Source organism: Bufo bufo, chromosome 7 (genome assembly GCF_905171765.1).
Source record: "Bufo bufo chromosome 7, aBufBuf1.1, whole genome shotgun sequence".
NCBI lineage: Eukaryota > Metazoa > Chordata > Amphibia > Anura > Bufonidae > Bufo > Bufo bufo.
Window position 1 is genome coordinate 178,907,263 of NC_053395.1, and position 16,030 is coordinate 178,923,292.

The 16,030-nt window shown below is 35.0% G+C and overlaps 1 protein-coding gene and 1 long non-coding RNA gene across 51 annotated transcripts in view; one reads left to right on the forward strand and one right to left on the reverse strand.

The window, feature by feature from the left end:
* TTN (titin) overlaps nucleotides 1–16,030 on the forward strand; it is a 268,613-nt gene that overhangs the window by 66,256 nt on the left and 186,327 nt on the right. For 48 of the 50 annotated variants that reach the window (XM_040441698.1, XM_040441725.1, XM_040441731.1 and 45 more), the window contains 14 exons: nucleotides 4,223–7,654; nucleotides 8,905–9,180; nucleotides 10,352–10,915; nucleotides 11,276–11,557; nucleotides 11,649–11,927; nucleotides 12,718–12,996; nucleotides 13,088–13,366; nucleotides 13,463–13,747; nucleotides 13,836–14,114; nucleotides 14,206–14,487; nucleotides 14,589–14,867; nucleotides 14,955–15,233; nucleotides 15,331–15,609; nucleotides 15,719–16,006. In XM_040441698.1, the coding sequence (XP_040297632.1) occupies nucleotides 4,223–7,654; nucleotides 8,905–9,180; nucleotides 10,352–10,915; nucleotides 11,276–11,557; nucleotides 11,649–11,927; nucleotides 12,718–12,996; nucleotides 13,088–13,366; nucleotides 13,463–13,747; nucleotides 13,836–14,114; nucleotides 14,206–14,487; nucleotides 14,589–14,867; nucleotides 14,955–15,233; nucleotides 15,331–15,609; nucleotides 15,719–16,006 (7,362 nt within the window). The remainder of the gene's footprint in view (nucleotides 1–4,222; nucleotides 7,655–8,904; nucleotides 9,181–10,351; nucleotides 10,916–11,275; nucleotides 11,558–11,648; nucleotides 11,928–12,717; nucleotides 12,997–13,087; nucleotides 13,367–13,462; nucleotides 13,748–13,835; nucleotides 14,115–14,205; nucleotides 14,488–14,588; nucleotides 14,868–14,954; nucleotides 15,234–15,330; nucleotides 15,610–15,718; nucleotides 16,007–16,030) is intronic. The other 2 variants (XM_040441749.1, XM_040441750.1) reach the window with 1 other exon arrangement.
* LOC121008931 lies at nucleotides 875–15,971 on the reverse strand. Its single transcript, XR_005780646.1, has 3 exons — nucleotides 15,960–15,971; nucleotides 11,707–11,708; nucleotides 875–1,417 (listed from the first exon to the last, which is right to left on the reverse strand). It is a non-coding gene; the product is annotated as an uncharacterized LOC121008931 (long non-coding RNA).

Here is a 16,030-nt window from a genome sequence, read left to right on the forward strand (position 1 = left end):
TAAGGAGGAAATAAAGGAATCTCATGATGGTCCTTTAGTAGGTGCAGAGGGCATTACTCAGAGTTATGAACAGACAATGGATCAAAATGTTTTGAATGAGAATGAAGAGGAAATAGAAGTTGAGTTTCAGTTCCAGAGTGATAATAATGAAGTAAATAAAGCTATTGAGTTAATTGCTGTCACTGGAAGTGAATGTGAAGTAGGTAGTGAGAAATGCTTAAATGTACAATTTGATGTTTTTGATAAACCTTCTTCAGCGGAAGCTATACAGTTTAACGCTAAAGGTTCTGAAAGTTGTAGCTTTGAGTTTCAAGTTACAGAATCCCCTCCCAGGTTTTTAACACCAGTTTTAGACTCAAAAGCATCAGTTGGAATGCAAGCTACTTTCAGATGTGTAGTTCATGGATCTCCAGTGCCAGATGTGTGTTGGTATAAAGAGGATCATTTAGTTCAAGGAGAAAAGTACATACTTGAAGAGGAACAAGATGGATGCCATCAGTTAACAATAAATACTGTTGACGCTGGCGATGAAGGCCAATATAAATGTGTGGCTACAAACAAAGAAGGAACTGCAGAAACAACTGCTTCCCTCATGATAACATAGAAAAATATAGCCAAAAACACATTTTTCTTCCAAGTTGATGATTTTGCACTCTACAAAACTTGATGACATATGGTGTCAAATAAATGATCACTGCCATTTTGCCACAGGCATTATTCACTGTACGCTTTGATGAGAAACTGAAATTTAACTCAGTTTTCAGTGTAAATATTCATAACAAGGTGGAATTTAGCAATAGTACAATTAATATAATACATGTTTAGGATATAATTTTGTGAATGGCTGCTTACGATGTTGTGTCAATCTGTTTAGTTTATTTATAGTGTATACCTTGATATGATGTTGTTTAGCTTAAGCTTATGTAGTCATAAAATTAAAATAGAAGTACCTATGTAATATTTTTTGCATTGCACTGTGCATCATTTTACAGTACATTGAAAGCAAGCAGCATTTCAAAAATGGAGGTTTCTATAATGATTAATTTATGCAAAAATGTTGCTTACATTGCTGACTGCATTCCGGTCAGGAAAATTATGCATCAAAGGAATGTATAAAGTTACTTGTGTACTGAAGTTACTTGTGTACTGAATTTCATGACTAAATATATTTATTTAAAACCTGTCAAAGTATTTAATATATATGTTGGCCTTCCATGTAAATCTGAATTATGAAAAAAAATAATATTAATTTAATGCTAAACCTGTGATGTGGTTACAAGCTGGAATAGACTGGCAAACCATTATTGTTACTATTATCACTAAATTAGTTTTGACCCCAAAATGCAATATGACATTTTAATTCAATAGTTGACATAAAAGTCCCAAAAACACCAAACTGCCTTGACATCATCTTCATCTTCATTGATGAGACTATAGTCCATATTTCTGCCATTAAATAGCATTAGTGGTTATGTAGTTTCTTTGAAGCTACTATTATAATATAATCTATTGTACATAATGCAAGCAATTGTATGACCATGATAAGATGATGATGATGATGTATCATTTTTATATATAGTAATTGCATCCTATCTGTTCCCATATGTTCCAGAAAGTACAAAAATACAGTAAATAGGCACCTAAATAAAAACATTTTCAATTCATGCAGCTGTTTGCATCTTTCATTGTACAATGTTGCTCATGAAATAAAATAATAAGAAAAGAAAACATAACATTTCATTTGTTTTTGTATTTTTCAAATAGCACATAACTGCTCCTGCTTGTGCCCACTCCACTAAAGCCTGACATAGCTATGCAGAGCTTTTAGCAAGCAGGTACAGAATGGAGCAGTTATGTGTGATCCTGTCTGTACATCACTCAATGTAGCAATCCACACACCAGGACATTGCTTATTTGTCAAAGATGAGTGTATGGATTCCAATGCGCGATAGGCATATGAACTTCACGTTTCTATTTCGCCAAGAAAACTAACAACATAAAATATATTTCAAATATTCTTACTTTTACAATAGGTTTCAATAAAATGTAGGTGAAATTTTAGGTACATTTTAATAAAAACGTAGGAATATAGAAGATTGACAGCAGAAAAAGACCACATGGTCCACCTAATCTGCCCTTATATTAATGGAAAACTCCATTCTTGAATTATATTTTATACTTCCAAATTTTTTAAGTCTCCATAAAAACAGGTCACCTTGTAAACTTATTTGCTCTACTTATCCTGTCCAAATTTTTTATTACATGATGTTTTCCTTACTGCTCAGACAAAAAGATAAATTCATAATAGCCCTGGGCTTCAGTTATCAGAGATCTAATAGAAGAAAATTTAGCACTTAGGACCACCTTATTGGAGTGAAAATGAGGGGGAGTTTCATAGTAGATCATATTTGTGCCACATTTATGAAGTACAATTTTTCAAAAAGTTGCAACTCCAAGCCAGGCATCCCCCAGATATACTCTTACTGAATTAAGCTCAATCACATTGCACTTGCGCCAAATTTATTACTGTGCACCATTTGGATAAATTTGCGCAAATGCGTATAGCAACTCCAGTCTGCAAACTAGCCTCAAATATACCAACAATGATAAATTCGCTCTTAAATCTTTGCTATTAGATCAGATGTTTGACAGGGCTAAATGAAACTCGCAGAATTGTGAATGAGCATTTAAGCAGCTCTGTATATGCACGGTGAAAGTTACTCAACTTTTCTTTTATATTTCACTTGTGACATTTTAAGGGGGGAAAGTGGCACTCTCAGGACTTTTTTTGTTCCCTTTGTTTGTAAGTGAGCTTTATCCCACAGATGATCAGGAAGTCAGTTTCTCTATTCATTTCTATGAGACTGACATTGGGACTCTCATGCAAAAGAATAGAGAAACTGACTTCCTCTTCACATAGCAGTTACTGTACGCGGGGCCAGCTTGGGGCCCACTTAATTATCCAGAATGAAAATAACCGGAGAATTTGCTAAGGCAAGTGTTCAAGCATTTTAATGCATACATGGTGGCATACTTTCAATGGCACAATGTAATGCTAAACTGGATGCCAATAATAGTGAACATGGGTGATCCAAACTGGACAACACCTTTATGTTTTACATAATCAAAAAATAGAACATTTGAAAAATGCTGTATACTTTACTATATGTAAACACTGCCACCCAAAAAATCAATGGCTTTTCCAACTTATGCTAAGTTAGGGATGCCAAGTTATAGAAATTTCTAATTATTTCTCCATGTGAGTGACGAATACATTTTTTAAAGTTAAAACTATTTTAATACATTAAGGGGCATATTTATTACTACTGTCTAAGGCTACTTTCACACTTGCATTGTTAATTCCGGTATTAAGATCTGGCAGAGGATCTCAATACTGGAATTAAAAGGATCCGTTTTGATTTTGCACATCAGAATGCATCCATTCCATTTGGATGCAGTTTTGTGAAATCAAAACGGATCTGTCACTAAATACATTGAAAGTCAATGGGTGATGGATCCGGGTTTTTAGGCTCCTAAAAAAAATTATCTGTCACCATTAACTTACATTGTTTTCAGTGCCGGATCCATTTTTTCCATTTTTATGACCAAACACAAAACCACAGCTTGCAGAGATATTGTGTCTGGTCACAAAACAGAATGCTGACGGAACGGAGGACATCCTGATGACTCCTGAATTGATCTCTTTCAATTCAGAATGCATGAGGACCAAACAGAAACTTTTTTTTTCCGGTATTGATATCCTCTGCCAGATCGCAATACCGGAAAAGAACAATGCAAGTGTTAAAGTAGCCTAAAATAAACGTAACAAAACTCGACATAACTTTGGGACTTTATTTAGCCATGTCCCTTTTTTTGCATACTTCTGAAAGTGCAAAAGTGGCTAAAACATATTGAAAGTCTGTTCCACGGCACGTCATTTTTTTGCACAATTTGTGCCAAAAGTATGGTGCAATTGCCATAGTAACTCTGCCTCAATAAGTTTTATATCTGAATAACGGTTTGCCTATGAATTGTTGGATATACAGTATGTGTCTCAAATACAATTTTTTTTTATTTGCTTGAATATTTTTGTGCTTCATAGATTTTATGCATTGAATCTAAACTAAATAGGAATGTCATACAATTTGAAATGAGAGTAAAATGAGTAAATCAGTGATGAATATTCAGTAATGTAATACTATTAACTTCTTTTTTTGTGCAGACGACTCTAGTTCTTTTGTAATATCTACAGAGGAGGAGACAACAGAAACCTTCAAAAGCAATCTACAATTAATAACTAATGCTAGAACTCTTGAACCTATGCCTGAAACTTCATCATATTCAAGTAAACTAGAGATTGAAAAAGAAGCTACCTTTCCAGTCTTTATACAGCAGCTATCATCAGTGGAGGCTGAAATAGGAGATGTAGTCAGATTATCAGTTGTTGTTAGTGAGTTCCCCAAACCAAAAATTCAGTGGTTGCATAATGGAAACTTGTTAAATTCTTGTGAGACATGCAAATTTGTATATGATGGCAATGAATACAGTTGCATCATACCTTACGTGAAAAAAGATAATGAGGGAGAGTATACTTGCATTGCTACAAATGACAATGGTGAGACTATGTGTAGCTCATATCTTACAGTACACAGAAAACAAATAGATGCAAAACTTGAGTTGCATGAGTCATCAGACTCAGGCGTAGCACCTTCTTTTATAAAACCCATAGAGACCATTAGTTGTCCACAAAATGATAAAGCTACATTTAACTATAAATTAATTGGCAAGCCAAATCCCACAGTCCAATGGTTTAATAGTAATGGACAGATAATAGCTGGGGAACGTTATTCAGTCAACTGTAGCGAAGATGGAACTGGTTTTTTAACAGTTCACAAATGTCAGCAGGAAGACAGTGGCTCTTACAGTTGTAAGGCTTTTAACAGCTTTGGAGATGCCTCTTGCACAGCCGAGCTTAGAGTGGACAAAGATATAAGTATAATTATCAAAGAGCCACATACAAAAACAAAAAAATCTTACAAGAAATCTTCTGTTCAAGAGACCACTGAAACACGATTATATGCTGTTAATCTATCTGGTGATGCATGGGCTGGACTACAGGAACGTGATACAATGCTGTATACAATTGGCTTAGAAGAAAATTATTCTGCAAAAAAGGAAGAGGCTGACATGGTACAAGAATTATTAGCTGTAGAACAACATGTTGTTTCTAATGACTCTAAGGGAAAGGAATTTATCCCTTTAACTGCATCTGTAGTTTCAGAAAATATAATTGAGCAGCGTGATAAAGAGACTGTAAGTCCTGTCATAAAAGAGTTAGCTGGCTCTCAAATTCAGCCTCTACAAGTATCTGTTACTGAAGAAATAACATTGGCTCATAAGGAATCTAAATTGAAAGATAAGCATCCCAAAAAAGAAAATGCAAATGTAAAAAGTGAAGAAAAAACAAAGTACAGTGCAGTTACAACCGAAGAAAAACAAATAACGTCCTGTGATAAAAAGCAGGTCTTGCACACTCACAGCGTGAATTTCGAAAAGGAGCTATTGCTTAGCCAAAAAAGTCCACAACTTAAGGAAATAGACATATCACATCTGCTGACAAGAGCAGAGAGCGTATCGTTAGATCCAATAGAAGTATCAGTAACAGATTCCCAAAATACCTTGATGAAAGTACAAGAACTTACTTATAATCAAAGTGAAGACACTAAAGCTATTCCTATAAAAGAGCCATTTATATCAGGCAGTTCAGTTTCAGAGGAACGAAATCAGATTCAATGTGAATACGCATCACCAATCTTACATAGTGAAGATGGAAGCATTGCAGATTTTCAAGCTGAACAGAAACAGCCTATTAATGTACAAGTTATAGATTCTCTGTCACAGCTAAGAAGCGAAGAACCCTTCTGTTTTGATATTCCACCGGAAGACCAAGCAGAGCTCACCAAAAGCCCAGTCTCTCTACTATCTTCACTGTCTGATGAAAGACTTCCCATTTTATGTTTAGCTACAGGTCCTCTAGAATCTGTTAGCGAGGAAATAAAATTGGGATTTTCCAAAGAACAATTACCACTTTTAAATCTCCAGACTATACACTCGAAGTTAATGTTACCCAAGGAAGAACAACTCACTTTTATAGATCCCACATCACATACTGCATTAAACAAAATGGAAGAAAGCTACAACTGCTGTTTGACTATTGAAAATAAAAGTCTTCTCACAGGAGAATCTGTAAGAACTCTTCAAAGAAGTCCTGAAAGTATAAATCCTAGACATGTTCTGGAACATGAACAACTTAAATTGGCTAATGTTGTAGAAGACTTTGTTCTATTTCCAAAAGAAGACTTGCTTTTATCACAGAAAGAGCAACGAGGTAGTCTACAGAAAGAAGACTCCCAACCTGTTATGCAGCTATGTACTACAGATGAATATAGAACCATTGATGAAGGCCATGACAATACTGTACCAGATACTGATATATATACATGTGAAACTTTGAATGAGCTTATACTTCCCTTAGAAACTCATTGTGTCGAGAATCAAGGTATTATAACAGAAAGAGCTGAATTTTTAGATGAAGCTCAGCAAGATTATGCTTCAAGAATCCAGGAAGGACAATCAATATGGTTACCTTTAGTTCTTGAAGAAAAACATTCCATACAAGAGGAAAATTTTAAGATGCTAGACAAAGCGGACACAGAAAATTTAAATGTGGACATTCAAGTAAATCAACCTATGGGCACCCCTGAAGTATTCCATCTAGAAACATTTACTAAGGAAGAGTTTCTGATATCTGAAAGTCCCAAAAGTTATAGTCTTGAAATTAAAGGTCATGTTAGAAATGCCTTATATTCTGCATTGCAAATCTATCCACACATTTTCTCTGGAGAGTTTCTTAAATATGTGGAAGATATTCATGTTAGAAATATTCAAATAATCAAAGAATCAAATTATACCTTATGTACATGTGTGTTCACAGGAAACAATTATGTCATGGAAGAAATTACTTTGTCACTTCCTAATATGTATCCTCAAAGGGCTAACCTTAAGTCTGAATTGGGTGCTGCATTACGGGCTGTCATATGTGAAGAACAGGAAAGTTTGGAGTGTGAAATACGAGAGAAGCTTGGTACTGCTACAGATAAAGAAATCAGACAACTTAATGTATTGACTGAGGCAGGAGAGTTTAAATACATATCTACTAAAGAAAACTCCAGTATTGTTTTGTTTAATACTGAGATAAAGGACGTGGGTGCAGCTTATTACACAGACGAAGTAACGTCTTCAACAACGGCATTTCAGGGTCAAGTGGAAATAGCAAAGAAATTAGAAAAACCTAGGGAAATATATAATGAAGATACTCCACTGATCAAGCAAAGTTTAATTGATATCACTGCTGATGAGGGTAGCTCTGTTACTCATAAAACAACTATATTCAATGCTAAGTCCGTGAACTGGTACTTAATGGGTAACGTGTTGTCTTCAGGCTTAGAGTTCATCTGTTCAGAAAATAATGATATCTATACATTAACAATCAGCAAAGTACATATGGATTTACATCAAGGAGAGTACACGTGTGAGGCTTTGAATGACGCTGGCAAATCAACAACAACAGCGAATCTCACAGTAGTTAAAAGAGGTTGGATTATGGGGATAATTGAATAACATTTGCCTGCTCACTTTAAATACATCACTTATAGTATAGGTTGTCAACAAGAATCATCATATGAGACTGTTGGAAATACCTATGCTATGTTACTAAAAAATAACTAAACACCTACTAGTTTATTCTTCTATATAAAGTAAAATTACTGTCCCATAAAATAGCTGTTTAATTCTTTATTAATTTATCTAATTAAAGGCTGAGCTATTACCTTTTTGCATTAAATACTTTCTATCAGATTATAAAAACCTAACTCGAAGAAAATACATAGGGAATACCAACTAGACCTTTTTTTTAACTGAGGGCAAAATGGGAAAAGGTTGAGGAAATATTTAACTTTTAATAACCAAGCGCTCAGCCTTACTGAATTACTAAAACACAAGAGGTTTATCTGGATCACTATTATCTCTTCTAATCATTCTTCTAACAAAATGTATCAAGTAATTTTAATTCTGTTTATAATGGGACAGATTATTATAAGATTATCAAAAGCTGTTTAAAAATACAACTTTCTGGCTTTAGAAGGAAATTACTTTGTCTCTAAACAGTTGTGAGCAATTACTAGTGATGTTCATTGCAAATGAGAAAGGGAAATGAAACCGAATGGTATCAAATGTCATATAGGGACTACCTAATACAGTGCTAAAAACCTCAAATATATTATAGTATAGTAGTATAGTTACAATGTTCTACACAGAAATAGACAGCTTTTGATAACTCTGATTCAAGGTAATTTACTTAGTAACACACTATTTTAGAGTAAATTTAACAATAATTATATCTGCACTGCATTCCACATATCCACAAACTAGTTAGTTCACAGGTCTGTAACTTTCTGAGCCATTGCACTTTCTCATTTTAATTACATGTTCTCACCTTATTCAAATCACAATTATCAAATGAAGACTTAAATGCATGCTATAAACACTTGATATTTTCCATTTCCTCGTGCATAATCACTTTCTGGTATAATAATCTAATGACTTTATTTTCAGCTATTTTTCTCTGTGGCATACAGTAATAAACCACATTCTTGTGCATGTTCACATGATTTGGCAGTAGAACCAGGTAGTCATGTAATATGATAAACACCGCTAACCATCTCCTTTCATCCACACAGCCACCCCCTTCACTTTTCCTGGATTGTTCACTTTACAATCAATGTATTTTTGACTTTTCAATTACTTTTTAAATAATGATTTTTTATTATTTCCTTTTTTCAACAGCTCCTGTGCTGAAAAAGAGGATTGAGTCATTAGAAGTTGCTGTTGGGTACTCTGCATTCTTCACTTGTGAGACAGAGCCTGCACCTAATGTCAGATTCCAGTGGTTTAAGTCTGGGCGGGAAATATACGAGAGCGACAAATTCTCTGTGAAGACTTCAAACTACGTCTCTACCTTGGAAGTTCTAAAACCTCAAGTACTTGATTGTGGCGAATACAGTTGCAAAGCTTCAAACCAATTTGGTAGTGTAAGCTCAACTGCAACATTGACTGTGACTGGTGAGTAAATGACAGCAGAACATCAGAAATTACTTATTTCTTTCTGGGAGGTATTTTGACAAGTTGGGCAAGTGAACTGAAACACTAAAATTCCAACAATATCTTATTACAAAATTTCTAAGCATTGATAATGTGCGATTTAACAACATTTCGGAAAATATATCAATTATATAGCGAAAAATTATATATGGATTCTCAAAGAAACATCCGTTCTTAATTTATGGGTGGTAGTTCTATGCAGTCTTTACAATGTTGTTGTGCATTTTAGTTAATGGGAAACTTACATTTCAAATTAATTGATTTAATAAATCTTTGAGGAAAATACCTTTCTTGCCACAAAATGAAATGCCCCAAAATGTTTTTGAAATATAGAAGTGAGTGGGGAAAGGAAGATGAAATTCTGGGATATAGAGACATCTAAATACAGTTATGCATAAAAGTTTTAGGCAGATGTGGAAAAATGCCAATGTTTTCAAAACTAGAAGTGTGAATAGTTTATTTTTCTCAACTAACAAATGCAAAGTTAATGAACAAAAGAGAAATCTAAATCAAATCAGTATTTGGTGTGACCCCCTACCTTCAAAATGGCATCAGTTCTTCTAGGTACACTTACACAGTTCTTGAAGGAACTCAGCGGGAAGGTTGTTCCAAACATCTTGAAGTAACCACTGATCTTCTGTGGATGTAAACTTGCTCAAATACTTCTGTTTTTTCATGAAATCCCAGACAGACTTGATGATGTTGAGATCAGGGCTCTGTGGGGACCAGATCATCGCTTCCAGAACCCCTTGATCTTCTTTACACAGAATATAGTTCTTGATGACATTTAGCTGTATGTTTTGGAGCATTGTCCTACTGCAGAATAAATTAAAATGCACACTATTAACATTTTATATAAAAGCATTATATTTTTTCCACACCCGCCTTAATGTTTGCATAGTACAGAATATATACTTTTCTTCTTCTTGGTATATAGTTTAAACAATTAAAAAGGGTTAAAAAGGGAAATGGTGGCTATAAGTAAGGAATTCCTGTACATTTGTCAACATTTCCTTAATCTTCAAACTAGATAAACAACTTCCTCTTTTATTACAATATGTAGATTTGTTATGTCTTTAAAATACTTCCAAAATAATGAACCAAAATACTGAACCTTTGTTCTTTTTTGCAGAAGCCTTTCCTCCTTCTTTTATAACTAGACCAGAGTCTGTTACTTCTTTTGTGAGTAAGAAAGCTAAATTCCAAGCTACAGTGGCAGGTACACCAGTCATTGATACAATATGGCAAAAAGATGGCTTGCCCATCTCTCCGTCAGAGAATTGCCAGTTCTCAGCTGTAAACAATAAACATGTCCTAGAGTTCTTAAGTCTTACCAGTGCTGATAAAGGTATATACTCTTGCAAAGCTTCAAACAAGTTTGGAATAGATACCTGCCAAGCTGAACTAATAGTCATTGACAAGCCACATTTTATCAAAGAGCTTGAACCTTTACGTTCGGCTGTGAACAAATCTATTCGCCTCGAGTGCCAAGTAGATGAAGACAGGAAAGTGACAGCATCCTGGACAAAAGATGGTCACAAGCTTCTTCCTGGGAAGGATTATAAAATATATTTTGAAGACAAAGTAGCTTCTCTTGAGATTCCTGTAGCTAAGATAAAGGACTCTGGAAATTATGTGTGCACTGCCACTAATGATGCAGGAATTAGCTCAACTTCTTCAGTGGTGACTATAAGAGGTAAGAAACACAGAACACTTCACAGAAAAATACAACACATATCTCAAAATAAGAGGGCTGGTAATATTTTGAATAGAAATATGTGTACAGGGCATTTTATCAGTAGATATATTTAAGAGTAGGCATTTTAGTACCTAGATGTTTATGTTTCCTTCACCTTCTTCTGTCTGTACTCCACCTTTAATGTCTTTTAATGTCAGTGTGAAAGTAAACAAAAAAGTGTGAGTGACTTGTGGCTGGACAACGATAATGCACAATGTCTAAACATGGCAAACTCCAACTCTTTTACCTGGCTTCTTTTTATTTGCGACAAAAATCTTCTTAATTCAACATCTTCTCTTTCTGAAACTCTTTTCATAGAACCACCATCTTTTGTGAAAAAGGTGGAACCATCTTATTTGCTAAGGCAGGGTGAATCTGCACATCTACAGTGCAAAATCAAAGGGTCACCTGAAATCCATGTGACTTGGTTCAAGAACAATACAGCTATCATACAGAGTGATATGTATGCAATCTCTTTTGACAACTCCAATGCTGTACTAGATATTACCAACATGAAGGTAGAAGACAGCGGAAGTTACACTTGCGAAGCACTTAATGATGCTGGATGTGAAAGTTGCACTTCAGAAATTATTGTTAAAGGTTTGTTCCTTCTTAATGTTAGGTTAGTAATATAAGTAAACTAATACTTTCATCATGGTAACTCTATTCTGCTAATGTAATGCTTTTCTAGAACCTCCTTCTTTCGTCAAAAAGCTTGAACCAGCAGAGATAGTAAAAGGATCAAATACTACTCTTCAGTGTGAAGTGTCTGGTACTGGACCTTTTGAAATTAGCTGGTTCAAAGATAAGAAGCAAATACGAAGTAGCAAAAAGTACAGGCTGGCATACCAAAAGTCTTTTGCTTGTCTGGAAATCTCCTCATTCAATAGTGCAGATGTTGGTGAATATGAGTGTATTGTAGCCAATGAAGTTGGCAAATGCCTTTGCAATGCAACATACAAACTTAAAGGTTAGTATTTATATATTTATTTAGTTTAGGTTAGTATTTTTATAGTATTTATTAAAATGACTTTCTTCTCTCTTCAACACAATTCTTTAATGGCAAAGCAAACCATAAAATATTCATACCCTGCAAGAAACAAAAATGCTATAAAAAAACAATCTTTTTCTTAAAAAAAATAAAAAAAGGTTAATCCACAACATATAATGCAGAATGTGGAAATCAGTTGAGAAGCAAATACAATTTTACACGTTGTCTATATATAATCTTTTAGGGACATCACATGCCTAATCTCATTGGGATTTGTACATATATTGATGGCCTATCCTCAGATAGTTCATCAATATCTGATTGTTGGGGGTCCAACAGCTGTATGAATTGTCTCCTCACAGCTTACCAAGCACAGTGCCGTGCATTGTATAGTGGCTCTGCTTTATATTGCAATTCAGGCCTATTCACTTGAATCTGGCTAAGCTCTACCTAGGCTATGTGACCAATGCACGGTGATGTCTCTGGTCTAGGAAGAGGTCATAGCACCCTTCAAACAGCTGATCGACGTGGGTCCTGGAGTCAGAATCCCACCAATCATTGTGACATTAACCCTTGACATTACACATGCCTCTATTTACCTTATTAGAAGGTAACCTTTTTAGTGGTGAGATATATCCAAGCATAAAGTCAGCTTCAAATATGTTTCATTGTATTATTCAAGGTAGAACAAATATATATTTTCCTGACAGTTTATGCAAGTTTAAATGAAGAATAAAGATTGACAACATACTGCTCTTCTTTAAATCAGAACCACCATCATTTGTGAAGAAGATTGAAAATGTCACTGCTATAGTTGGCAACAACATTTCCTTGCAAGCTGTTGTTAAAGGGTCTGAGGTAATCACAGTGACCTGGATGAAAGGAAGAGATGTTGTTCGGGAGGATGAAAAAGTAAAATTGACATTTGATAATAGCATTACAACTCTGCATATCAGCAATGTGCAAAATAATAGTGCTGGAAAGTACACTTGTGTTGCTGAAAATGATGCAGGAAGCCAAACTTGTTTTGGAGAGTTGGTGGTGAAAGGTCAGTTAGTCATTACCTTCTTAAATTATAACTACCGATGAACCATGTTTTGAGGTCCTTACCTAACAAACATTATTTAACTTTATTTTAGAACCTGCAAAAATATTAGAGAAAGCTGAACTTATCCAAGTGACTGCAGGAGACCCAGCCACTTTGGAATGCACTGTGTCAGGCACACCAGAACTTAAAGTAAAATGGTTGAAAAATGGGAAGGAAATTACTTCTGGTAAAAAGTATAGGATCAGCTTTAAAAATAATGTTGCTTCTTTGAAGTTCTACTCTGCTGAGATTCAGGATAGCGGTGAATATGTATTTGAGGTGTCCAATGATGTTGGTAGTAGCAGCTGCAAGACCACCTTCACAGTATTAGGTCAGTATATATTATAATCATTAAAAGAACAGCAGTTAAGCTCTTCAATAATTCAAGCCTTTTTTAAATGAACATATTTATTTCTGTTGCAAACAGATCGAACTATTGCACCATCTTTTAGCAGATCTCTACGAGATGTTGACAGTGTAGTAAACATGTTCTGCCGAATGGAATGCAAAGTCTCTGGTTCTTTGCCCATGAAAATTGATTGGTTTAAAAATGGTGAAGAAATGTCCTCTGACAAGCATAAGATATCATTTGTGGAAGGTACTGCCTCTTTGGAGATAAGTCGACTAGACTTGAATGATGCTGGAATTTATACTTGTAGAGCAACAAATTCTGCAGGGACCAAAGACACCAAAGGAACACTGTCTGTGAAAGGTTTGGTTGTTAGCTTATTTTCTTCTTCTTCTTTCAGTTATATTTCTTATGTATGTTTTGGCTAAATGTCTTTTCTTCATGCGTCTAGAACCACCATGCTTTATAACAAAACCAGAGCCGCAAGACACCCTTCCAGGATCTACTGTTTGTCTGAAGACCTTTTTTAAAGGAACACCACCGTTAACTATTAAATGGTTTAAGGGTGTGGAAGAATTAAAAACTGGAGGTTCCTATTACATTGCTAAAGAAAACACTTCCAGCTCTTTGGAACTGTATTCAGTTAAAAGCTCAGAATCAGGAAATTATGTTTGCAAAGTCAGCAATATGGCTGGTGCTGTGGAGTGCAGTGCAAACGTGTTTGTTAAAGGTTTGCATTCCCTTTACTTACTCTTTATAGAAATTCTTTATCTCTTTTATGCGACGCAGATTTTATCTTAACTCTTATTTCAATCCTGCAGAACCAGCAACTTTTATTCAGAAGCTAGAGCCATCCCAACTCTTCAAAAAGGATGATTCTATACAGTTGGAATGTAAAGTAACTGGAACCTCTCCTATTAACATTACCTGGTTTAAAAATGATAAGGAGATTAAGCAGAGTGATTCTTGCAGTATGACCTTCTTAAACTCCATTGCAGTTCTTAACATTTTTAGTATAAATCTTGAAGATACTGGAGAATATATGTGTCAAGCTAAAAATGACGCTGGTACAGATATATGCAGCTGTGCTGTCATAGTTAAAGGTGTGTTTTTATTCCTTCTTTGTGCTTATATCAGTTAAAGCATTCATATTTCTACCTTTGACATCTTATTAATCAAAAAGACATTTTTGTTCATACAACAGAACCCCCATCATTTGTCAAAGACTTCCAGAATACTGAAGTACTGAGAGATTCAGACGTAACTTTGGAAGGGGAAATTATAGGTTCAGCACCATTTGAAGTATCTTGGTTCAAAGACAACAAACCAATTCGCAGTGGTAGAAAGTACAAGACCTTTTACCAGGATACCATGCTAAGTCTCAACATTTTAAGATTTGACTCCACGGATGTTGGAGAATATCAGTGCAGAGTTTTTAATGATGTAGGGAGCTGTGCATGTAACTCCCTTGTGAACTTAAAAGGTTAGTAAACCTACAAGATTAACAGATTATATAAAAGGCAGTACAGTTGTAGAAATACTTTTTACAATTATATGTTTTTTTCTTCAGAGCCTCCAACATTTACAAGAAAAATTGAAAACCTTAGCTCCCTTATTGGGGGAATGGTTGCCTTCCAATGTTCTGTTAAAGGTTCCCAGCCCATCACCATTTCATGGTGGAAAGACAATGATGAAGTCATGGAAGATGAAAACATAAAGGCAATCTTTAAAAATAATGTAGCCACCTTACACATAACATCTATTAAAAGCAATCTTGGTGGCAAGTATACTTGTGAGGCTAAAAATGATGCAGGTGTTCAGAGGTGCTCTGCTTTGTTAGCAGTAAAAGGTTGGTCATTTTAGTTTTGTACACTAAGTTTAGATTAGTTAACACAAGCGTCTAACAGATGGATACAAGAATCAAAATTTTATCCTTCCCCACTCAGAACCTGCTACAATCATCGACAAGGCTGTCTCGGTAGACGTCACTGAAGGTGATCCAGCGACCTTGCAGTGTAAATTTTCAGGAACCAAAGAAATCACAGCTACATGGTTCAAAGATGGAAAAGAGTTAAAATTTGGCCCAAAATATAAGATCAGTTTTACTGAAAATGTTTCAGTGCTTAAAATTACTTCAGCAGACAAAAATGATAGTGGAGAATATACATTTCAGGTCCAAAATGATGTTGGCAAAAGCGCCTGCACTGCATCTGTCAGTGTTTCAGGTTGGTATAGATCAATACTCTTTTTCTAGGAAAATTTCTCCCTAATTTTGTAAGCCACTTACATGTTTTATTTTCAGTTAACACAGTGTTTTCTTTCTGTGTTAATTAGATCTTATAATACCCCCATCATTTACAAAGAAACTGAGGAAAATGGACAGCGTCAAAGGTTCTTTTGTCAATCTTGAATGCATAGTTTCTGGCTCCCATCCCATAACTATTAAATGGTTAAAGGATGACAAGGAGATTTTACCGAGTGGGAAGCACAAATATTCTTTCCATGACAACATAGCTTTCATGGAAATAAATGAACTAGAAGGTTCAGACAGTGGAAACTATACATGTGCAGCTACCAACAAAGCAGGAAAGAGCCAATGCACTGGATATTTAACCGTTAAAGGTTTGAATTATTATTTCTAGATTT